The sequence below is a fragment of the Sus scrofa genome, chromosome 11 (assembly GCF_054392235.1).
Source record: "Sus scrofa isolate SSC_HxYL_T2T_F1_AM1 chromosome 11, Sscrofa_HxYL_maternal_Yorkshire_Landrace_v2.0, whole genome shotgun sequence".
NCBI lineage: Eukaryota > Metazoa > Chordata > Mammalia > Artiodactyla > Suidae > Sus > Sus scrofa.
This window is the reverse complement of record NC_139393.1, coordinates 11,257,956-11,277,724: the sequence shown is the minus strand read 5'-3', so window position 1 is coordinate 11,277,724 and position 19,769 is coordinate 11,257,956. Positions and strand designations below refer to the sequence as shown.

The 19,769-nt window shown below is 46.2% G+C and overlaps 1 protein-coding gene across 15 annotated transcripts in view; it reads left to right on the top strand.

Moving 5' to 3' along the window:
- The window catches only part of LOC102159559 (uncharacterized), a 555,170-nt gene that overhangs the window by 384,151 nt on the left and 151,250 nt on the right, over positions 1-19,769 (top strand). For 14 of the 15 annotated variants that reach the window (XR_014819296.1, XR_014819295.1, XR_014819298.1 and 11 more), the window contains one exon: positions 4,760-5,010. Coding sequence is in view for 1 of the 15 variants with exons in the window: in XM_084981566.1 (XP_084837692.1) it covers positions 4,760-4,998 (239 nt within the window). In the remaining 14 variants the exon portion in view is untranslated. Of the gene's footprint in view, positions 1-610; positions 800-4,759; positions 5,011-19,769 lie in introns of those variants that run through there. The other variant, XR_014819303.1, reaches the window with a different exon arrangement.

Genomic DNA, 19,769 nt, shown 5'->3' with positions numbered 1-19,769 from the left:
ATCCTGAGCAAGAAAGTCACTGAACAAGTCCACATCTTGAAACCAGGGTGTGGGAGAACCAATTAGATTGATTTATTCAAGAAATATTAAGCACTAAGAAATATTAAGTAATATTCCAAGCGCTATTGTAGGTCTTAGATACCACGGTGAACAGACAAGACTAGAATCCCTGCCTTCATGAGGCTTCCATTTCCGTGGGTGAGACCCAGACTATCAACAAATACAGGGTGAGGGGTGGTGATATGTGCCGTGGAGAAAAATGAGGTGGAGTTAGGGAGGGGTGTGTGTGTGTGTGTGTGTGTTGGGGGAGGTGGTATTTTAAGCCATTTGTCAGAAAATATTTCAAGGAGAAAAGACCTGAAAAACTCAAGGGAGTGAGCCCTGTGGATGTGGGGAAAGAACATGCCAGCCAGGCAGGAGGCATAGCCAGTGCAAAGCCCCAAGGCTGCCCGGCGTGTGAGGCCAATAGCGTGGCGACCAGGCTGGCAAACAGAGGGCTGGGGGCAAAAGCCGTGAGTCAGAGAGGTGTGCAGAGATTGTTACATTTTGATTTCCAGCTTCCCAATGACCCGTCTTCTTCAAGGAGGCATTTTTTTCTTTGCTTTTCAAGGGCGTTTTCAGACCCAAAGTGGAATATGGGTTTCTTCCCTTTGGAAAGAAGCGGTGAAGGCAATTTTGATCCCAGCAGCTATGAGAGGAGAAGCCGAACAGAGGCACTCTTACTCACATGCAGCAACATCCAGAAACATCCAGAAGCTGTTCGCAGCTGCTTTGAGCTGGGAGAGAGACAGCAGAGGAGGTTAGCGACGCTTAGCCTGCGGGTGGCCTTAGGGCAAGGGCCGGGGCATCATTTCACAGGAAAAAACCAAAAAGCAGAAAACAGAAATGGAGCTGGCTTTCTCAAAGGGTTGCTGCTGAGCAAAGTGGGGGGCCACACCTGACCCCCAACCGGGAGCAGAGCCCAGCACACATGGGGGTCGGTCTGAGGCAGAGGGATGGATGTTTCCCAGGGCTCAGGAGGCTTTGTCGGGTCTAGAGGTCTGGGTGAGCCAGCAGGCACCTTCCCGGGGACTGCAGGAAGGGCAGTCCTCATCAGGGAGCTGCTTGCCCCACCCTTTCTCCCCGAACCTCAGGAAAAAAGACAGGGGCCATCATGGAAGCTGTTGTCAGGCTCAGGATCCTAAAATGACCTTGGCTTCCAAGGCCACAGGGTCGCCCTTCATTTCTTCCATGGTTGCTTTCTAATGCCTCGCCTTGGATTAACTTTGTACCTGGTATTGAGTGAGTTTGTCAAGCAGCAGGATTTGGGCCTTTCCTGCCTTGGGCCCGGGAACGTCTCGTGTGTACATGTCTTTTTGCAGCATGAAGAGCGGGTCTGTTATCAATCGAATCTCATTCCTCCAAAAGATATGCTGAAATTCCTACCCCCGGTTCCTATAAATGCACCCTTATTTGGAAATGGGGTCTTTGAAGGTATAATCAGTTTAAGATCACTTTGATACAACTGGTATCCTTATAAGAAAAGGGACATTTAGATAAAGACAGACAGAGAAGAATGCCATGTAAAGCTACAAAAACACACAAACAGTTCTGGAAGGCAGCCCTGTGAAGGTGGGGGCTCCTGGCCGCCAACCCCCAGGGTATCAGATGTGGCAGGAGGCAAGAAAATACCCTCCCCTTGGGGTTTTGGAGACAGCACGGCTCTGCCAACACCTTAGTCCTGGACATCTAGGCTCCAAGAGAGGAAATTTCCCTTGTTTAAGACCACATCGTTGTGATACTTTGTTATACAGCCCGAGGGAACTAGTACAGGCTCCCCATCTATTAGAGTCAGGGCCTGGGGGCTGAGCCCCCAGGGAGCAAAGGGTGCCTTTCATGAGCTTCAGTGCCTCTTTCAGATGTCAGGGTGAGGAGAGGGCGGAGAGCACTCTTCTGGAACTCTGGGCAGTGGTCATGCCAGGGACCGTCTTGCCCCTTGTTCGGGGGATGGTGATGGTCGTTACTCCCCGCCGCCACCCTGCCTGCAAGATGCAGCGCAGCGGCAGCGGCCCGGCACGCAGTCAGCAGTCCCCTTGCGGAGCCTGGGCTGCTAGCCGTTGTGCTTCCGGCTGCAGGCCACCCCTCTGCTCCTCACCTGCGTGAGCGAACCTGTCATCAAGAACCACAGGATTCCAAAGAGGCAGCCTGGCCCGTTACCTTGACAACCTCATGATGTCATGCTTTAAACCACTTCCCGGCTGCAGGTCTAATGAGATTCTAGACTCTGCCAGACTCCTTCCAGCCCAGGCAGCAGGCATCTGAAGTGAGAGCAGGCAGCTCGCTCTGAGGCACCCCTTTTGTGATGTCTGTAGGGCACATTTGCATCAGCAATGAGAGGGGAGTTGGTCTGTCCTCCAGCTGCATGCAAGTTTGGTCCAGGGGACCTGAGATGACTGTGGGCAGATAGGTGTTTGCTGTGAGCGCCCCCAGTCTGCGCAGCTGCCATGCGGCACTCCCTGTTCGCCTTGTGATGCTTTCGTTCACATCCCCGGCAGCAGTTCAGCCGTAAAGAACGGACGTGACCCTCGGTAAAATGGATTGCGGAGAACTTCCCCACCAGAGCTGAATCCTGAGTATATCAGAGAATTATCCCAAGGGATTGCATAACAAAGCCGTTTCTCTTTGTCTTCAGCCATTTTTACTCCTGAAAAAAATGTTTCGAGTTTCGAAAGCCTGTTTTTAAAAAGCAAGGGCCCTGGAGCAAAGTCAGCATCAGCACTTTGCATGCCCAGCTCTACCGTCCTTTCTAAGCCTTCTGAAAAGTATCCCCCAAGCCACATCCACATTAACCAGAATTTCAGGGTGGGAGTTGGGGGGCTTTCTCCGTCTGCAGCTGCGCTTTGACAAAGGCCTAAAGTGGGCGCATGCTTGGCTCTGTGCGTGAGAGATTTTATTCGTTTGTCTCGTTCAGTGAGTAAGTGGCCATTCATCTCCTACCAGCAGGCCAGAGAGCCGGGGAGCAGGAGAGCCTGAGCGCTGTCTCTGCAGGACTGGCATTCATATCAGCTGCAATAACCCAGCAGGCAGAGCTGAGGAGCGAATGTCAGCGCTCCTTCTCCTGGGTTCCCCGTGGGGTGAGGGCCAAGATGGGGGGCATTTTGCGCCTGTTCTTTTACCTGCTCAGAAGGGCAAGGAGCCCTGACATGCTGTTGGAACATAACAGGCTGTGGCGGACGGTCTGGATGTCTGAGGTCAGAGGCTCCGTGTCATCCTTGAAAGCCACACTCGGTGTCAAAGCTATAAATCCTTTCTCAAGAAGTTCTCAGGCCCATGGGGTGCTTTCTGGATGGTGGAAGAAAGTAACGTGACCAGGGGTTCAAAATCTGCTCAAACATGGATTTCATTTTCCAATACTGAGCCGACGTTGCAATGGCAACAGCTCCCTAATACTTGCCGTCTTTCTGCCCCTTTCGTTGTGCCTTTGAAACGATGACATCATCCGACTGGATCTGGGGGTAGAGGTGCGTTTCACAGTCTAGACAGTGGAAAACTGAGAGAGTCGGAACAGAAGGCCCCTGGGTCTTGGCAGGACCCCCACGCCGGCAGGACCAGTGGAGCTGGTGCTGCTGGGAGAGATGCAGCTATGATCCCTGGTGATGCTCTTGCTCCTCTCTCTTGCGGTAACATCCTGATATGCCTGTAAATGAGCAAGGGCACTTTTCTATTCAATTGGGCTTCTCAGCATAAACAGAGACCTCAGGACACAGCTACATGCTGGGAAAACATTTGTGTTGTATTATATCGTAGGTCATACACTGTGGTCACTTTTTTTATTTCTGTGATTAGAACAAATGAATATCAGCGTGTTGTGTACCATCTAGAGATGTGCCTTCAAATTGAGCACTGCCTTGCACTTTCGGTGACTGCCTTGCACTTTCAGTGACTGCTTTGCACTTTCTTTTATGATCCCTCTTATGCCAAGGGAAGGCATATGATATCATAGCATTCTGAAAAGGAGGATTTTACCGGGGTTCAGATCAGAAAGGGCAAATGAATCATTTGGGGGCCTGCAGAATATAGGCATGCCAAAATCCAAGGAATGTGCTGTGGCAGCCAGTACCATATTTATGTGGGAGCAGATGTATTATGCAGATTCCATTTTTGCACAGGCGAACTTGCAGCCATTCATCAGCAAAAAGTGTAGCAGTGAAAAAGCAATGCAGAATTTTCTGTTGATTCTAGCAGTAAGTGGATTAGATATCTATTTAATGCAGGTTTCAATAACATTGCAATGTGAAACTTATCTTCCAGTGTACAGACTGGCTGGTTGTAGAGTTATCAAGGGACATCTTATTAAAATTTGTTTCCAAGAATGGATAAAATTTTGGATTTTTATGAGGCCTGATTTTTCTGAATGATCAAACAAAGCTTTAAAAAGTTATCATGTATTTTTGTACGACTTATTTATGCCAAAGGGATTTGAGCTTAGTTACATGTTTTTGCAAGTTGGGGTAATTATTTTGCAAATTCAAGTCGCAAATAATTTGTACCACCCCAGAGGTCCACTGAATTTGTTTTTCTTCACAAGGAGTCATAGTAGGCCACCTCTAAGACGGCCCAAGAATCCCAGTTCCTTGTATTCACGCCCTGTGCCATCACCTCCCACGTCGTATTACTTTTGGTCTACGGGACTAATAGAATCCTGCAGAAGTGATGGGATGTCATTTCTGAGGTTAAGTCATAAAACGCAGTATGACTTCTGCCTCTCTCTCTCTCTCAGATCACTCACTCTGCGGAAGCCAGCTGCCACGTCACGAAGACCCTCTGGCTATTCTGTGGAGGGGTTTACATGACTCGGAGCTAAGGCCTCCTGCCAGCAGCCATGTGAGCGAGCATCTTGGGGGCAGAACCTCCAGCCTCAGCCTTTGGGTGACTGCAGACTGCAAGCCAATTGCTTCACCTGCAGGCCTTGAGCCAGAACTGCCCAACTACCCAACTAAGCTCCTCTGGGATCCCTGACCCTCAGAAAATGTAAGTGTTTGTCATTTTCAGCTGCCAGTTTTGGGTTGGTTGTGTGGCAACAGATATCTGCTAGAGGAGCTTGGATATAACTCATGACTGGGAAGCGTTATGAAATGTCATTTTCTGAATTCAGGTAATAGATGCATTTTCCTAGTTAGTCACTGACCAGGAATTTAAAAAGCATTCAAAAAAGCATTTTTTTTTTTAATGCTATCAGCTTCACTTCTTAGAGTGAGATCATTAGTGACATTCATTCCAGTTCACATATTCATTCAAAAACGTGCAGATGGGAACAAGGTCCACATTTGGCTCGGTCCTTCCTCATTGTTGCCATGGCCTCCCCATTCACAGGTTCATCTCGATGAGAAACAGGTGTCCGGTACATCGACTTGTCTGTCCTTTCCCACCTCTCATTCATTTAGCCTCAGCCAAGGACTGCAGATTTCACTGGCGCTTCATCTAGGATTTGCAGAGAATGTGTCCCTCTTTTTATCTATAACTAATCTTGTTTCCTCGCTGCTGATTACCTGGGAACAAACCAACCAAAACAATGCCCAAGTAACTCTAATACTTTGGTTACAAATCAATCTGATTTGCAAACTTAAAAAGCACTTTCAGCTCAGTCTTTTAGGAAAAGAAACCCAATACGATTTACCTCTCAGACTTGTGTCATTCGCTTATCACTGAGTTTTGTCAGGAAATCATCTGGGTACGTGGTGGGAATGGCGAGACTTCCAAGATCTCATGGTGGCAGAGTTCCCGTTGTGGTTCAGTGGGTTAAGACTCTCGCTAGTATCCATGAGGATGCAGGTTCGGTCCCTGGCCTGGCTCAGTGGGTTAAGGATCTGGCGTTGCTGTGGCTGTGGTGTAGGTCGAAGTCACGGCTCGGAGCCCACATTGCTGTGGCTGTGGCTGTGGCTGTGGCTTGCAGCTGTAGGTCAGATTCAACCTCTAGCCTAGGAACTTCCATATGCCGCAGGTGCGGCCCTAAAAAGACAAAGACAAAAAAAAAAAAAAAAAAAAGATCTCATGGTGGAGGAGAATTCCAGGTCCTTAGACATGGTGTCCTGGTACTTTCTGGCTCCTGGAATGAGGTCTCATGCCCTCCGAACCTCCTGGACACATTCTGGCTGTTTTTCCTTCCCTTCGTTTTGGTCAAGGCCTGTTGTACTTTGCTGGACACTTAGCCACCAAGTCCCCTCCCAGGGGTGCAGTGAAGCCTTCTGAGTTCTGAGGGTGCCTCTCATTCTGGCTCCTGTCAAGACCACGTCCTCCAAAGCCCTCAACAAAGAGCCACCTGGCCCCAGGGAGGGAGCTGCTCTTTCCCATGGCCCCCGGCCGGATTCTCAGGTATGTCTGGGTTCTGTCTATGCTCTTGGGAACCAAGAGGGCTCCAGGGAAGCTAAAACTTAGGCCTGCTTCTTCCTGACTCCGACAAATAACCAAGTCACTTTTGGCTGTTATAGGACTTTTCTGTAGTCTCCGGAGCCCCTCTCCCCACCCCCTACCTGAATGTCCCTCGTCTGATCTGATATCCACACCAGGCCGGGCTGACGCCCAGTGAAGACAGACACTGCCTGTCACACAACGTAACAGTCAAATGATGTCATGGCCTTCCCGTCCTCCCCTTTTCTCTGGTCCCTTCTCATCTGGGTTCCCCCCACCCCCACCTTCTCCTGCGTAAGGCCCTTAGTGCACCATAGAACCATAAGCCTTCGGGACTTGCTGCCTTAGTCACAGCACAGCTAGAGGATTAGTTTCTTTGTACTATGAAAGAAGAACTCTAAGGAATAAAGGGATTTAGGGTCTTCGTAAAGCTCCATGTTGCTCAGGTGTTCCTGCATTGAGTGTCAAAAGCCAAGTATAACCTCCGTCTTACCCTGTTCGGTCTGGAATGGATCTTAATTTCCCACGCAGGTGGTTGTCTTGGGGCCAAGTTAGGTGAACATCATGAACTCAAAAAGGCAAAGGAAAATTCACACTCGTATTTTTCAAAAGATCCCCCCATTGTATCTGTCTTTATTATGAGTTTTCGTTATCGGTCCCCCATTCATAGATTTCCGTCTGCAGAACAGAGGCAGTGACCCTAGATTTTCATTCGACTCTGTTCCATTTGTCTCTGGCAGCCTGGGCAAAAGCCTCGTGACTCTCCCGTTTTCTGTAAGCACGCGGGCGTTGGCTTGTAAGTGAAGCCGGCTTTGTGTTCTTGGGCACCTGGAGCGGCAGTGCCCGCAGGAGAGCAGGATGGTGATTCAGCCGGGGGCCCCCTCAGGGCAGCCAGGGAGACGGCGGAGCCTGGTCTGGGTCTCTCCTGCCCTCCTGCTCACACCTCTCTATTCAATGACAGGAGAGAAAGGTGAAGCGGGCCCAGCCAAACCCATGCATCCTCGCTCCGAGAGTCCTTACAGTGTCAGTAAATCAGCACCCCCACTGCCCAGAGCCACCCGCCACTCAGTAGCTCCCATGGGTTTGAGGTGACTCCTGAGCATTTTTTTACTGAAAATCAGAGCTGCTTAAACCTTTCCGATGTACCCAGATCTCTTGCTGTCGCTTTCACATGAAGTCAGACTTTGCGGGAGACGGTTTGGGAGACAGCCTTTATCACATTCTTTAATTCCTTCCGTCTCATCAGCTCTCAGTCCCAGTCTGGCTCCTACGGCTTCTTCTATCAGATTCCTCAGCCCTCAGGCAACTTTCGGCCGTGCCTGCAGCACCTGTCTTTCCTGTTTGTAGATGACAGTACTTAGTGTCTGCTCCTACGTTCATTTAAAGATGACTTTTAGAGACTATGCTCTCTGAAGGAGACGGTCGCGTTGCATTAGTCAGTTCTAAGCTTGTCTGCGTCCAAGTCCATAGCACTGATAAAGGGAGACCAACAGTTATTGATCCTCTACTGTACCTGAGGCCAACCCCTTAAAAGCATGATTTCATTTAGTCTTCACGGACATCTCTAGTTATTATTTTATAGATGAGAAAACTGGGTCTTAGATAGGATAGTTGAGCAAATTACCCAAGCTCACAGCGACTAAGCGGTGGTGCCAGAGTTCACAGCTAAGACTCTCTGTCTCCAGAGCTTCCGCCCACCCTGGTCTGTTTAGTTCACACTGAGGGTCCCAGCTTTTGTCAGACACATGTCTTATAAAAAGAACAAATGAAAAAGGAGACAGCTTCCTGGAGACCTCCAGGCGGATGGCTTCCAGGCATCACCAAATTGGGTAATTGCAGCTGAACCCAGCCAGGTCCATCCTAAGCCCACTCATGTCCTTGAAAATGAACATCCATGCCGGCCTCTGGCTCTTTGAAAGCCCTTATCCCTGGGGCAAGAGCCCATAGATGCATTGATGAGCAAAAGATGGTTGCGTGCCTTGTCGCTGGAGAGTGGCTTACCTTTCCGAGACTCATACCCAACAGAAATCAACCTTTTGAGGGCAATTTCTTCTACGATGTCACAGCATAAACATCACATAGAGATTGGGTGTGGCAGGAGGCCTTTCATCTCCCCTCCTGGATTCCCACACATGGCAGTTTTGTGCGGTTGGCTCATTTGGGTTGAAAGAGGTATCTTCAGGTGGCCTTGAGGAGTGAGGGAGGGCCGGGTGTTGAACAGAAAGAGAGGATGAGTGCAGCGGTGAGGGCAGAGCTGTTGCTGTTCCTCAGCTGGCCCAAGAGATGGGCTCTGCCTCCTGAGAAGCTACAAGGACCTGTTGACAAAAGGCTTGGATTTACTCATGGCACATGTGGTGCTGCATGAAGGCCTGGGTAACGCAGTACTGCACAGAATTCAGAGGGAGAACATTCTTCCATTTCTGTGCAGAACACAGTGACCCAACCCTTGGGGTCTGGAAAGTTTTTAAAGGCAGAAGTGCTGGCCATGCCCGCTAGGGTTCACTTCAATAGAGTAGAGCAGCCATGGGGGGAGAAGGGGGCGACCTTGCAAAATCTGTGGCCAGCAACTTAAGTGATGGTGCTGGAAAATAAAAGAGGGAGTGTCCTGGGAACGCTGGGAACGTTACGAGGGATACACATGATGTCATGTGGGTGTGGAATTTGAACTGGCTTAAGTGCAGCACAGTTCTTTCTAAGACTGTAATCTGGCCAGCAAACTAGAGCGGCGTGTGGGCATTCAAGTTTATGTATCTTCACAGCAATTACAAAAAACATGTGGGTATAACAGCAATGTAGCATCTTCTCGATTGGATATTGATAAAAGCCTGTGTTCCCAGTGGCTTGGCTCACATTTCTCACCAGATTGCTTTGTCCCTCTGTAGCCCCAGGTTCTCCTTGATCTTTTTTTGCTTGCGCATCAATCCGCATACCGCGATGGTCCATGCCATGGTGGTTAACTTCAAAGCTTAGAGCTCCTATACTAGCGCAAAGAATTTTCTCTCTGGTTGCTTAGAGTTATTTCTTCCATATGAGGACTTTCTGTCTTGTGATGGATCATGCAAATCTTATCAACTACATTTTGTTGTGCCTAATGGCTAGTTTCCAAGATTGTATACAGAGTGGAAAGGTTGGGGAGTGGCCCTCCTTTACCACAAAGCTGGGCTGGTACTTTCAACTTTTCAACATGTGAGAGTTTTTCGTGGCTGTGGGGGAAGGATGCTCCTTGCCTTCTGTATCTTCAGTTGGGAAAAGAGGAGCAGCCAGGTAATGAGTTCATGGGAAATATCGACTCTATTTTTCAGAGGCTCCTTCATCTAAGGCTCTCTATCCCATAAACATCCCTTTCTCCTCCTCCACACTCACAGGTTATATGAAATTTGTATGCCCTGTTACAAGGAGGAGGTACAACTTAATTATTTCATTCTACTTATGTGTGGATTGTGCTACAAGTATTCATGGAAAATAAAGTACCAAGTCCAGGCAGAAGTCAGCTTTACAACTGCCATCTAGGTGACAAGTTTCTCTAGAACAGTGCCTTAAAACGGAAATGGTATTATTTACTTAACTTGGTTTGCACACACTCTAGGTAAATTTGATAGAAAAAGGAATTTAAATTAAACAACAGCAGCACATATTTCCCCCATTTCCCTTAATCATAGACATTGTGATTATAGAAACAGTTTATCAGCAAATGCAGTTCGGTTATCTTTTCTTTTCCTCTCTTGCAAACTGAATCCCATAAACCATGAAGGTCTCAGAATGCTTTTGCAGCTATTGGATTATTTTAAACAAAAAAGGAAGCAGCCACCAAATAATTCAGGCAGTCTTGTTATATAGACATAGCTCCCAGCCAAAACCCTAGGTGTTTCTGGCATTTCTTTTTTGCTACGTTCTTGTTCTAGAAAGACTCCGTCGCTTTTCCGGGCACTACTTAATTTTTTTTCCTCCTGTTTCCAAATTTGTTAGAGATTCAAGATGGTCTACTTCATCTTTCCCTTCTGAGAATTCGTGTTTCAATAACCTACTGCCTTTAGAAAAACAGCAGAATGCATTCAGCGTCACTGTTTTCCTTCTTCAAAGATTCCTCTAAGCGTCGAGATTGTTTGTCAGGTGAGCCGAGTGGTGAATCTCTCTTCATCTGTGGTGTGTTCAGAGCACTGACCGGAACACCTTGGGCCAACGTGATTAAAACAAGAGCTCCAACCCCCACCTACTTAGCTTTTCTTTCCTCTCTTTTCAATGATGTCTGCAATGTCTTTTAGGATATTACAAATTTTCTTCCAAAACTTTGCCCTCTGGTCCACTGAGGAAGCTCCCTTACATCACTCTTGCCGTTGGAGCCAGATCAGGACAGGCAGCTTCATTTAACAAATGCCTAAAAACATGTGTCTGACATCTGTCCTGGAAACCCAGTGCAGCCAGCTTGAAAACCTCTCTCTGACAGAGGCAGGACAGAAGTAGAGCATGCTTTCTGTCACATTAATCTTAAATAATGTGGCTTTGCTAGAAAAAAAAAAAAAATCCTTCTGGGGTTCCCATCGTGGTGCAGTGGAAACAAATCCGACTAGGAACCATGAGGTTTTGGGCTTGATCCTTGGCCTCGTCCGTGCAGCAGGTCAACTATCCAGTGTTGCCGTGAGCTGTGGGTGTAGGTGGCAGATGTGGCTCTGATCTGGCGTGGCTGTGGTTGTGGTGTAGACTGGCGGCTACAGCTCCGATTAGACCCCTAGCCTGGGAACCTCCATATGCCATGGATGTGGCCCTAAAAAAAAGACAAAAAGACGAAAAAAAAAATCCTTCTAGAAATCTTGTGTTGGATTTATGTCACAACTATTAAGTTGTCTGTAACTTTCTTATTGCATTTTGAAAAGTAGTTCCATGAAAACACACTTTAGAGGGACAGTTCTTTACTTATAACTTCATTTTATGGGATACAGGATCATTTTTCAAGATAGATGGACGCATTTAATTCTTTTTTCCTTTCACTTTTTATTAATGAAATATTCCTTAATGAAGAGGCATTTGTGAAATTTGAAAAAGAGACTGATAGAATGTCCAATAGTACTGAAAAAGATAAGTATTCTGTGTCTACCAGATTTTCTCATTTTATTTTTCTAAATCACTCGCATTGGAGTTCATGGTTGGAAAGTGCCAAAAGTACTTCTTGCTTCCTCTCTTTTTGAAAAGGGAAAATGTTCTCACTTTTGTGAGAATGTCTTGATCTTGCTTTTGGAGAGAGGGCCATGACCAGAATAATAGAGTATCTTTTAAGACCTAAAGCAGAGATTCTGATGCCAAATTGGCAAAACTAAAGCAACCTACTTCCAAATTTAGTAATGCTTTCTGGCTGATATTGAATTCACACTATGCTATTTATGTTGCCATTTATTATTGTGACTTTTTTGAGATAAAGTCTCCGAGCTGTGGCTGTCAGAAAAAGCAGTCAGTGGACTATCCCAGCAGGACTAGGAATGTACTTTGGCCATCATTCCAGGCTCCTGACCCAAATTCTGTCCAAGGCACTTGAACAGCTACGGATCTGGTACAAGCAGCAATCAGACCTCAGGCCTGGACAGAAAATCCAGAAGATTGCATTAAACATGGTGTTTCTCGCTTGCCTCTTTCATAAGCATCCGATCTTAATCAATCTATTTCTTGCCTAAAAAGGAAAAAAAACAAAAAACAAAAAAGAAAAACCATGGTGCTTCAAGGTAGACTAAATTCACAGATGAGGAAAATAGATATTTAAGATGTTTAGAAGTTCTAAGAATATTGTGGTTCAAAAAGAAAAGAGTCTTTGTCTTCAGTTACTATATAGCATGTGGAGACAACTCATACTGAGATTGTACCGAGTGTGGTGGGGAAAATAAGGCAATTGTCTGAATAATACATTTAAAAACAAAATTATGTATGATTCACGAGTGGTTGTTTCCAGGGATAAGTTTTTTTTAGAATATCTAGGTGGAATTATTCAGAATTGTGGCTTCAGTCTTTACTTGGCATCTTTAAAGTAAATATACTTGCATAACAAATGTACTTGCATAAAATGTGTATAAGAAAGAACTCAAGTCCCTTGTCCATGACTAGATTCATTATCATAGAGCGCACACACCCGTGTGACCACCCCCAGGTCAGAATGTAGACCACACTATGCACCCAAACGCCCTGCTCATTCAGATCCTCTTCAAGCGCACCTGTTACAAGGGGTGTGGTTAGCAGAGAACCTGCAGCCGCCGCTCTTCAGGGGCCACACCAAGGCAGCCGTCTCCCTGGGCTGCTCTCAGCCCTCAGCTCTCAGCCACTGACCACACAGGACCAAAGCCTTGGATCAGGCCACTCCTGCCCCAAGCAGGCCTCTCACGCCATCTCTGCCCTAGCGCCCCCTTCAGGTTTGGCCGCGATCTTTTCAGGGCTGCCCTGCAGTCTGAGGCTCTTTGAAGCAGCTTCTCATTCTGTGTTTCCCCTTTCTTTGTAGCAGCCAGAACTGAGGTTCTCCACTGACCTCTGCTCACTTTCCCCGTCATCCTCCACAGGCATTCTCCTCAGAAATCTCCCATACTTCTAAGAAGTCTGAAGTGGCGTCTCCTTCCCGGAGGTCCCTAACTGACACAGCTGGTACCAGGCGAGCAGATAGTAAGACGCCTTTGGGGGGCCGGCTCATTCCCCACTTGGATGTAAGAAAGAAGTTCAGTGGAGGCCCCCCCGGGAGGTGTATGTAGAGCACAGACCGTTCCTGGCACAAGGTGGTGGCCTAACTGCTACAACTTCCACGGGCGGAAACCTGGGACGGTGTCCCGGCGGGAGAGAACACCCTTCTTTGCTCCGTTCTTCCCACGCTGGAAAGACAGTGGGGGTCAGCGCCTAGTGACGGTGGGGTTGGCTGGCTGTCACTCAGTGGACGGATGGCCTGCAGAGGGATAATGAGGAACTGAGGGTGGTGTATGAAAAGTTAAGGAGAAATAAGAATCTGAAGAACTCTTCAGTAGCTTTCAAAGAGGCCCCCATGTCCTGTAATAGAGAGCAGACCCTGCTGAGCCGCACACAGAGGGCTGAATTCGAGTTTGTGACATGAAAGCCATTAGATGAAAAATCTGGAGGCCCCGAAATATGGTTGGGAACATCTGGACAGTTGCCCCTGAAAATCATCTCTGTAGATGCCTCTGCACCTGCCATGCTTAGAGAGATGGCTCCCATCCCTTCCGAGAGCTGGCACTTTCCCAGTGGGGGAAGACACTGCAGAAACTTCTCTCCACAGGCATTTTCCTGCCTTGCCCTCCTTGGAAATTGTGCCACCACCCTTCTTGGATGCCAGGCCAATGAAGTAGAGTTAAATGCCAGTGTAACCTGCTGGGATGTGCTGGACATGGATAGCGAAGAGGATATTACACCCTACGGGAGCTGCAGGACTCAGCTAGCATGTTCTAACAGAATCTAGGGGAGGACCCTTGAGACTGGATTTTGAGAATCTGGGGGGCTAGAGAGTAAAACTCTAAAAGCAAAATTCATTGCCCTGAAGGCGTTCTTTTGAAACATAGATTTAATACGCAGGCAAGGAGCCCAAGGCATCAGAAAGACTCAGTGCTAGGGTAGGTCTCAGAAGGCTGGAGAGAGTGGTGACCTTTGCTGATGAAGATGAAATGCCTGAATGCCATGGCAGATGACAGAGAGAGGGATAAAAAGCTCGAGGATCTTGGCACACTAGGATATACATTCAGGGGCTATGTGAAGCTGCAAGATTTACTAGAGGATCGTTTCTGTGAAAAAAACCCAAAGGACATAGCATTTCTGAGGAGTGCATGGATGAGAGGGTTACTGTGTGTCAGGTTGTGGCCAGGACTTTTAAGTGCAGTGTTTCATTCTGACCACTCAACTACATAAATTAGGTACCAGTTTATATCCATTTGGCAAAATCTTAAGAAGTTAAACAGCAACCACTCAGTAAACAGTAACTGATTCCATTTTTATTGTTACTATTTTAGATTTAACTGCATGCCTCTTGCTTATGTATCTGGTATTATTCAAGCTAAAAGAAACACAGATAGGAGTTCCCGCTGCAGCACAATGGGATTGGTAGCATCTTGGGAGCACTGAGATGCAGTTTTGATCCCCAGCCTGGCACAGCAGGTTAAGGGTCTGGGGTTGCCACAGCTGTGGCTTGAGTCACAACTTCGGCTTGGCTCTGACCCTTGGCCCCAGGGACTCCAAATGCCATGGGGTGACTAAAAAATTGCATTGCTTGCTATTTCTTTCAAGCTTCTATCCCAGACACTAAATCAATTTAAGATATATTTTGAGACTATTTAATACTGCAACAAATTGGTTTATCTTAAATCACTCTTCAAAAATAATTCTAGAAGAGATAGATACTTGGAAAAATCAAATGGTTCAGTTGAAACCTGAGTGATCCTTTGTATGGTCAATGAGGTGGTTTCACATCTGTTGTAAAATATTCAAACTGTGTGGGCCATCATTTTACACACCAAAAGCAAGACAATATTATAAACAAATGATTCTAAGATGGATAAAACTCATTCTGCTAATTCAGGTCACTTTTAGCAGTTTGGGTTATTGCATAGTTGATTCGAAAATGTGATTATCATTTAAGATGTCAAAACACCTGTTAATTTGATGTCAAATGTGGATGTAGTCATGATAATTATTAGTTGGAATCTAAAATGCAAGACTTAGTTATTCTAGTTTAATTCGATTAACCTTTGAAGAGCTAAGTGCTAAGTGTGAGGATCAATTATCATTTTGTTTTAGCTATTTGAATTTGTATCTCTGGGTACCAAAGCAACGTAATTATTTGCATTGTTTCTAAATTAGTAGGCTCGTATATATTTTCAAAAAATACATTAATTGTACATTCCGTATGTGCCAGGTAATCTGTCAGATTCTGGAGATATAAGAATAAGCTACTCCTTTCTTTGCTCTTAAAAGATCTCACTGTCTAGGGAGTTCCTGTCATGGCTCAGCGATTAATGAATCTGACTGGCATCCATGAGGACACAGGTTAGATCCCTGGTCTTGCTTAGTGGATTAAGGATCCGGCGTTGCCATGAGCTGTGGTGTAGGTCGCAGACGTGGCTCGGATCCTGTGTTGGTGTGGCTCTGGTGTAGGCCAACAGCTGTAGCTCCGATTGGACCCCTAGTCTAGTGGGTATGCTGGACATTTAATTCCAGACATGTAGGTCCTAATGATGAGTTACATTCTCTCCCAAAAAGTATCGATGTCCTAACTTATAAAAATAGCCCGTGATTCTTGTGATGGTTAATGTTACGTATCAACTTGGTTAGCTTTGGGGGCCTGTCTGTGAGAGAGGTTCTGGCAGAGATTAGTATTTTACTGGGTAAACTAAGTGAAGTGGATTTGCCTTCCCAGTATTCATCATGCAGTTCATCACAGGCAGGAATAGAACAGAAAGTTGCAGGGAAGGAGGGTTTGCTCTCTTTCTGCCTGACTACCAAGATGCGTAGCAGTCTTCTGCCCTCAGTGCCCCAGATTTTAGGCCTTCAGTCTTTGACTGGCAATTACACCATCTACTCTCTGGCTTCCAGGCCTTTGAACTTACACCAGTGGTTTTCTTGGGTCTTCAGCTCATAAAGGGCAAACCACAAGGACTTGTCAGCCTCCATAACCATGTGAGCCAAGATCTTATAATCAATCTCCGTCAACCAATATATCATATTGGTTCTGTTTCTCTGGAGAACTCTTGAGTAAAATAATTCTTAAGCCCAATTTGAAACAATCAAAATTTCCATTAAGGATGGGACTGATACTGCCTAGGCATAGGAGTCTAACTAGTAAGAACTTAAAACAAAACAAAATGCTTTAAGCTAAAAATTTGTGTATGGAGTCTAACTAGTGAGAGCTTAAAACAAAACAGAACAAAATGCATTAAGCTAAAAATTTGTGTATGCGTGGTCCCTCATCTGGAAATGAGATGAAGTGAGATTTGTCTGCATACAATGGCTATATTGAAGTCAAAGAGGATATAGACTCATTGACATTTTTTAATATTTTCATTTTTAAAGTACAGTAGGAAAAAAATATTTTACCACATTGTGGTATCATAATAAAATATATATATTTCAATATATATGGTAAAATATATAAATATGTATATGTATATGTGTGTGTGTGTGTGTGTGTGTGTGTGTGTATGTTCTTTGTTCCTGGTTCCTGGTATACAGTTTCAAAAACCCTTGAAATTCCCTAAATAATAGGAGTGTCTTATTATTCATCCAGACCTCCTTTCAACCATGCCTGAGTTTATGCTAATGAGCGGGAGGGCTGTGGACAGGTGGAAGATGAAGGCTGGTCACTGGAAAAATTAGTCGCATGGTTAGATGGCTGGGATTTTCAGCCTCATAATCCGCCTCTCGCCCGACTTCTGGTTTAATCTCAATGTTTGCATTATTAGTGATACGTCTTTCACTACCACTTTATATGTAATATTTGCTTTAACATGAAAGCAAAATTTCCCTCAAGTCTTCAAGGGATATGTATCCTGTGGGTTAATGTTCCTATGTTAGTCTATGGCTCTTGTCCCTTGCCCCATGCCCCCACTAACACTACAGGTGTCTTCTCTGTTCCCCCACCCCAATCCCCAGGCTGTGCAGGAAACACAGCTGTGAGGTGAACGCACATCCAGAAAGTGGTTCTGAAACATCACTGTGGATAGGACTTGTCCTGGGGAAGTGTTATAAAAAATGTAGATTTCTGGATGCTGGCCTAGAAACTTAATAGGTCTGGCAGTGGGTCTTAGGAATCTACATTTTATCCCAGCACTCAAAGTATGGCCAACATTAATAGTTATCAGACTTGACTTTGAGGAAAACTGTCCTGGGCTTTGGTCTCAGCCAAGTGCATGACTGTGGTCAAGCCACTGACCTCTTGAGTCAGTTTACAATAAGTAAAACAAGAGGGTTGATTAGAGGTACTTGACCGTTTCTTCCAGCTCCACAAACTTCTTGCATTCCTTGAACTGTCATACTTGACTGGAAAGGAATCATGAGAAAAGTTATAAGATAAAAAAATAAAGTCCTCCCTGATCATGGGATACAGATATTGAAAGATAACCCTGCTCTATTCATAAATAATATTCACACTTCCTTAATAAAGTCCTTTGTGCTTTAAAAAAACTGCACTTTATCATACCAGTGCATTAATTTTTCTGCTTTTGTGGCTGTGAGTCATTTAAATTAAATCTAAGATAATGCAAGAATGCAACAGTATAATTGGCCTCATGTATTCCATTATTATGACTGTCGGTACTGTATCCTGAAATTTTCATTAGCATACTAATAAATGCCTTAAGGAAATATAATTTATTTATTCATTGACAGAGAAACCTATGAAAATATTTTATATTAATTATGTTTTTAAAATTCTCCTTATAGCATTTGTATGATTCTCCATGCATTATTTTATTCCTATCCTCCCCCCTCAAAAAAAACCCCCACACTATACACTACTATATCTAGGGTAATCACAAAGACACAGACTTTTACATTAAAGTTTAAAACTTTGGGGAAAGGGGAGCAAGTAGCACATGGGGTGGGGCTGGTGCCTAGTAGCCAGAGGATGAGGCAATGGGAGTTCCAGATATGTCCTTCTTATTTTTTACTTTTAAAGGTAGGCATTAACAATAATGTAAAAAGCATGGGGGGGGGGAGAAAACATAAAATCCAGATCTAACGACTAGCTGGAGGCAGTGGTGTCTGTAGGAAAAAAGTCAGTGTTATGCAAATGCATCCGTGTCCCTGGTCTCCCCTGTTTCTAGCATATTCACATCCCGAATATGAGGATCAACCCTCCTTTCCCCCCAGGAGACTGTTAAAAGAATGGGGAAGAAAGAAATCAAATTGTAGAGACAAACCCACTAGCAGACTCAGAACGGGCGTGAGGTCCTGGACAAAACCCCACCTAGAGATGGTCAGCTAGTTTTAGGGGTCAACTAATTTGCAGGCAAGAGGAGCGAGGAATGTTGTGACGACTTGAGGAAATTTTGGAAAGCATGGGCTTCCAAAGGAATACCCTGCCGCTCCTGAGGAGTTGGAAGAAGAGCCCGTCCCTCTGTGCACACACATCCTAGGAGTTTATTGGCCCCTTAGCAATGAAGGGCGTCAGGAGAGTGAGGTCCTTCCGCCAGTCTCTGCTGCCTCTCGTGACTGCCGCTTCATGCGAAATCTCTTGTTTTCCTTCTTCTGTGCACAAGCCCATCTGACAAGCTTGTGTTCCTGCATGAAAAAAATTGATAGTGAATGTTTTAAAGTGAAGACAGATTCCTCGGAGGATGCATTTTCCACCCGTTCACTGGCTGCGAAGAAGTCAGTGGGAGGAAAGGGAACCTCAAAGGCATTTTTGTTCAGTTCCTGGCCTTGCAAGCCCTTACTCCTGAGCAGCCGGGCGATAGGCTGCTCTGGTTTCCACGCCTACATGCAGCCGGAGTTCTCGTGTCATTCCGAATGGGATGTGGTGTCATCATTAATAACATGAATAAGGGGATGTTACAGTATTGATTACTCTCTCAGGCAGGAGACAGATGACTCCCTCAAAAGGGAGGACTGAGGGTTGAGGGAAGGGGCTGTTTCCAAGGGCGCAGCACTGGTTAGGGCAGCAGACACAGGAAGCTCCGGACCCCCAGGCCACAAAGAGGGGCGGGGACGGGCAGGGTGGGCCACCACCATCCCGAGGCCTGCGAGGCAAGGGGAGCGAATAATTATGGAAACCAAAAGCAAGCCAGCTGTAGGACAGGGCTGTCTGGCGGAAACTGGAGCCAAGGAAAGCAGGGATGGGAGCCCTGGTGTGGTGTGGAGGGAACTAGGGCAGACCTCTCTTGCTGCTCGCAGGAATCCTGCTGGCTTCCCTCTCCCTACCCCTCAGAGCCCCCGTGGTGGTCAGACTCCCAGGGCAGAGAGCAGGGGGAGAGGACAGAGGGTGGATGTAGTGGGAGACTGGGGAGTATCTTGCACAGGCGAAAGCGACGTAACACCAGGCCTTTACCAAATAAACAAAAAACAAATAGACCTTCTTTCAGAGCACACCTGACATTTGTCCCATCGCTGCCTCATCTGCGTGGGGAGATTGTCTGACCTCCTCTTCTCCATCTTTGCTTCTTTGTGGCTCCCTTTTAGTGCCAAGGGAGAAGGGGCCCCATAAGTTCTGGGTGGTGGAACGTGATATGGAGAAAGTTCTAGGGAAGCATTTGCGTTCCTGCAGAAAGTCAGGAAGGCAGATGTAGAGAGCAGTGCTGCTTTTCCCTCTTATTCCTGCCCTCTTCATGGATGTGTAAGAGTAGAAAGAGCCCTCTCTCAGCCATGCGGTAACAAGAAGGAAGGATACTGGGCCCCGATATGGCTGAGCCATTGGTCCAATG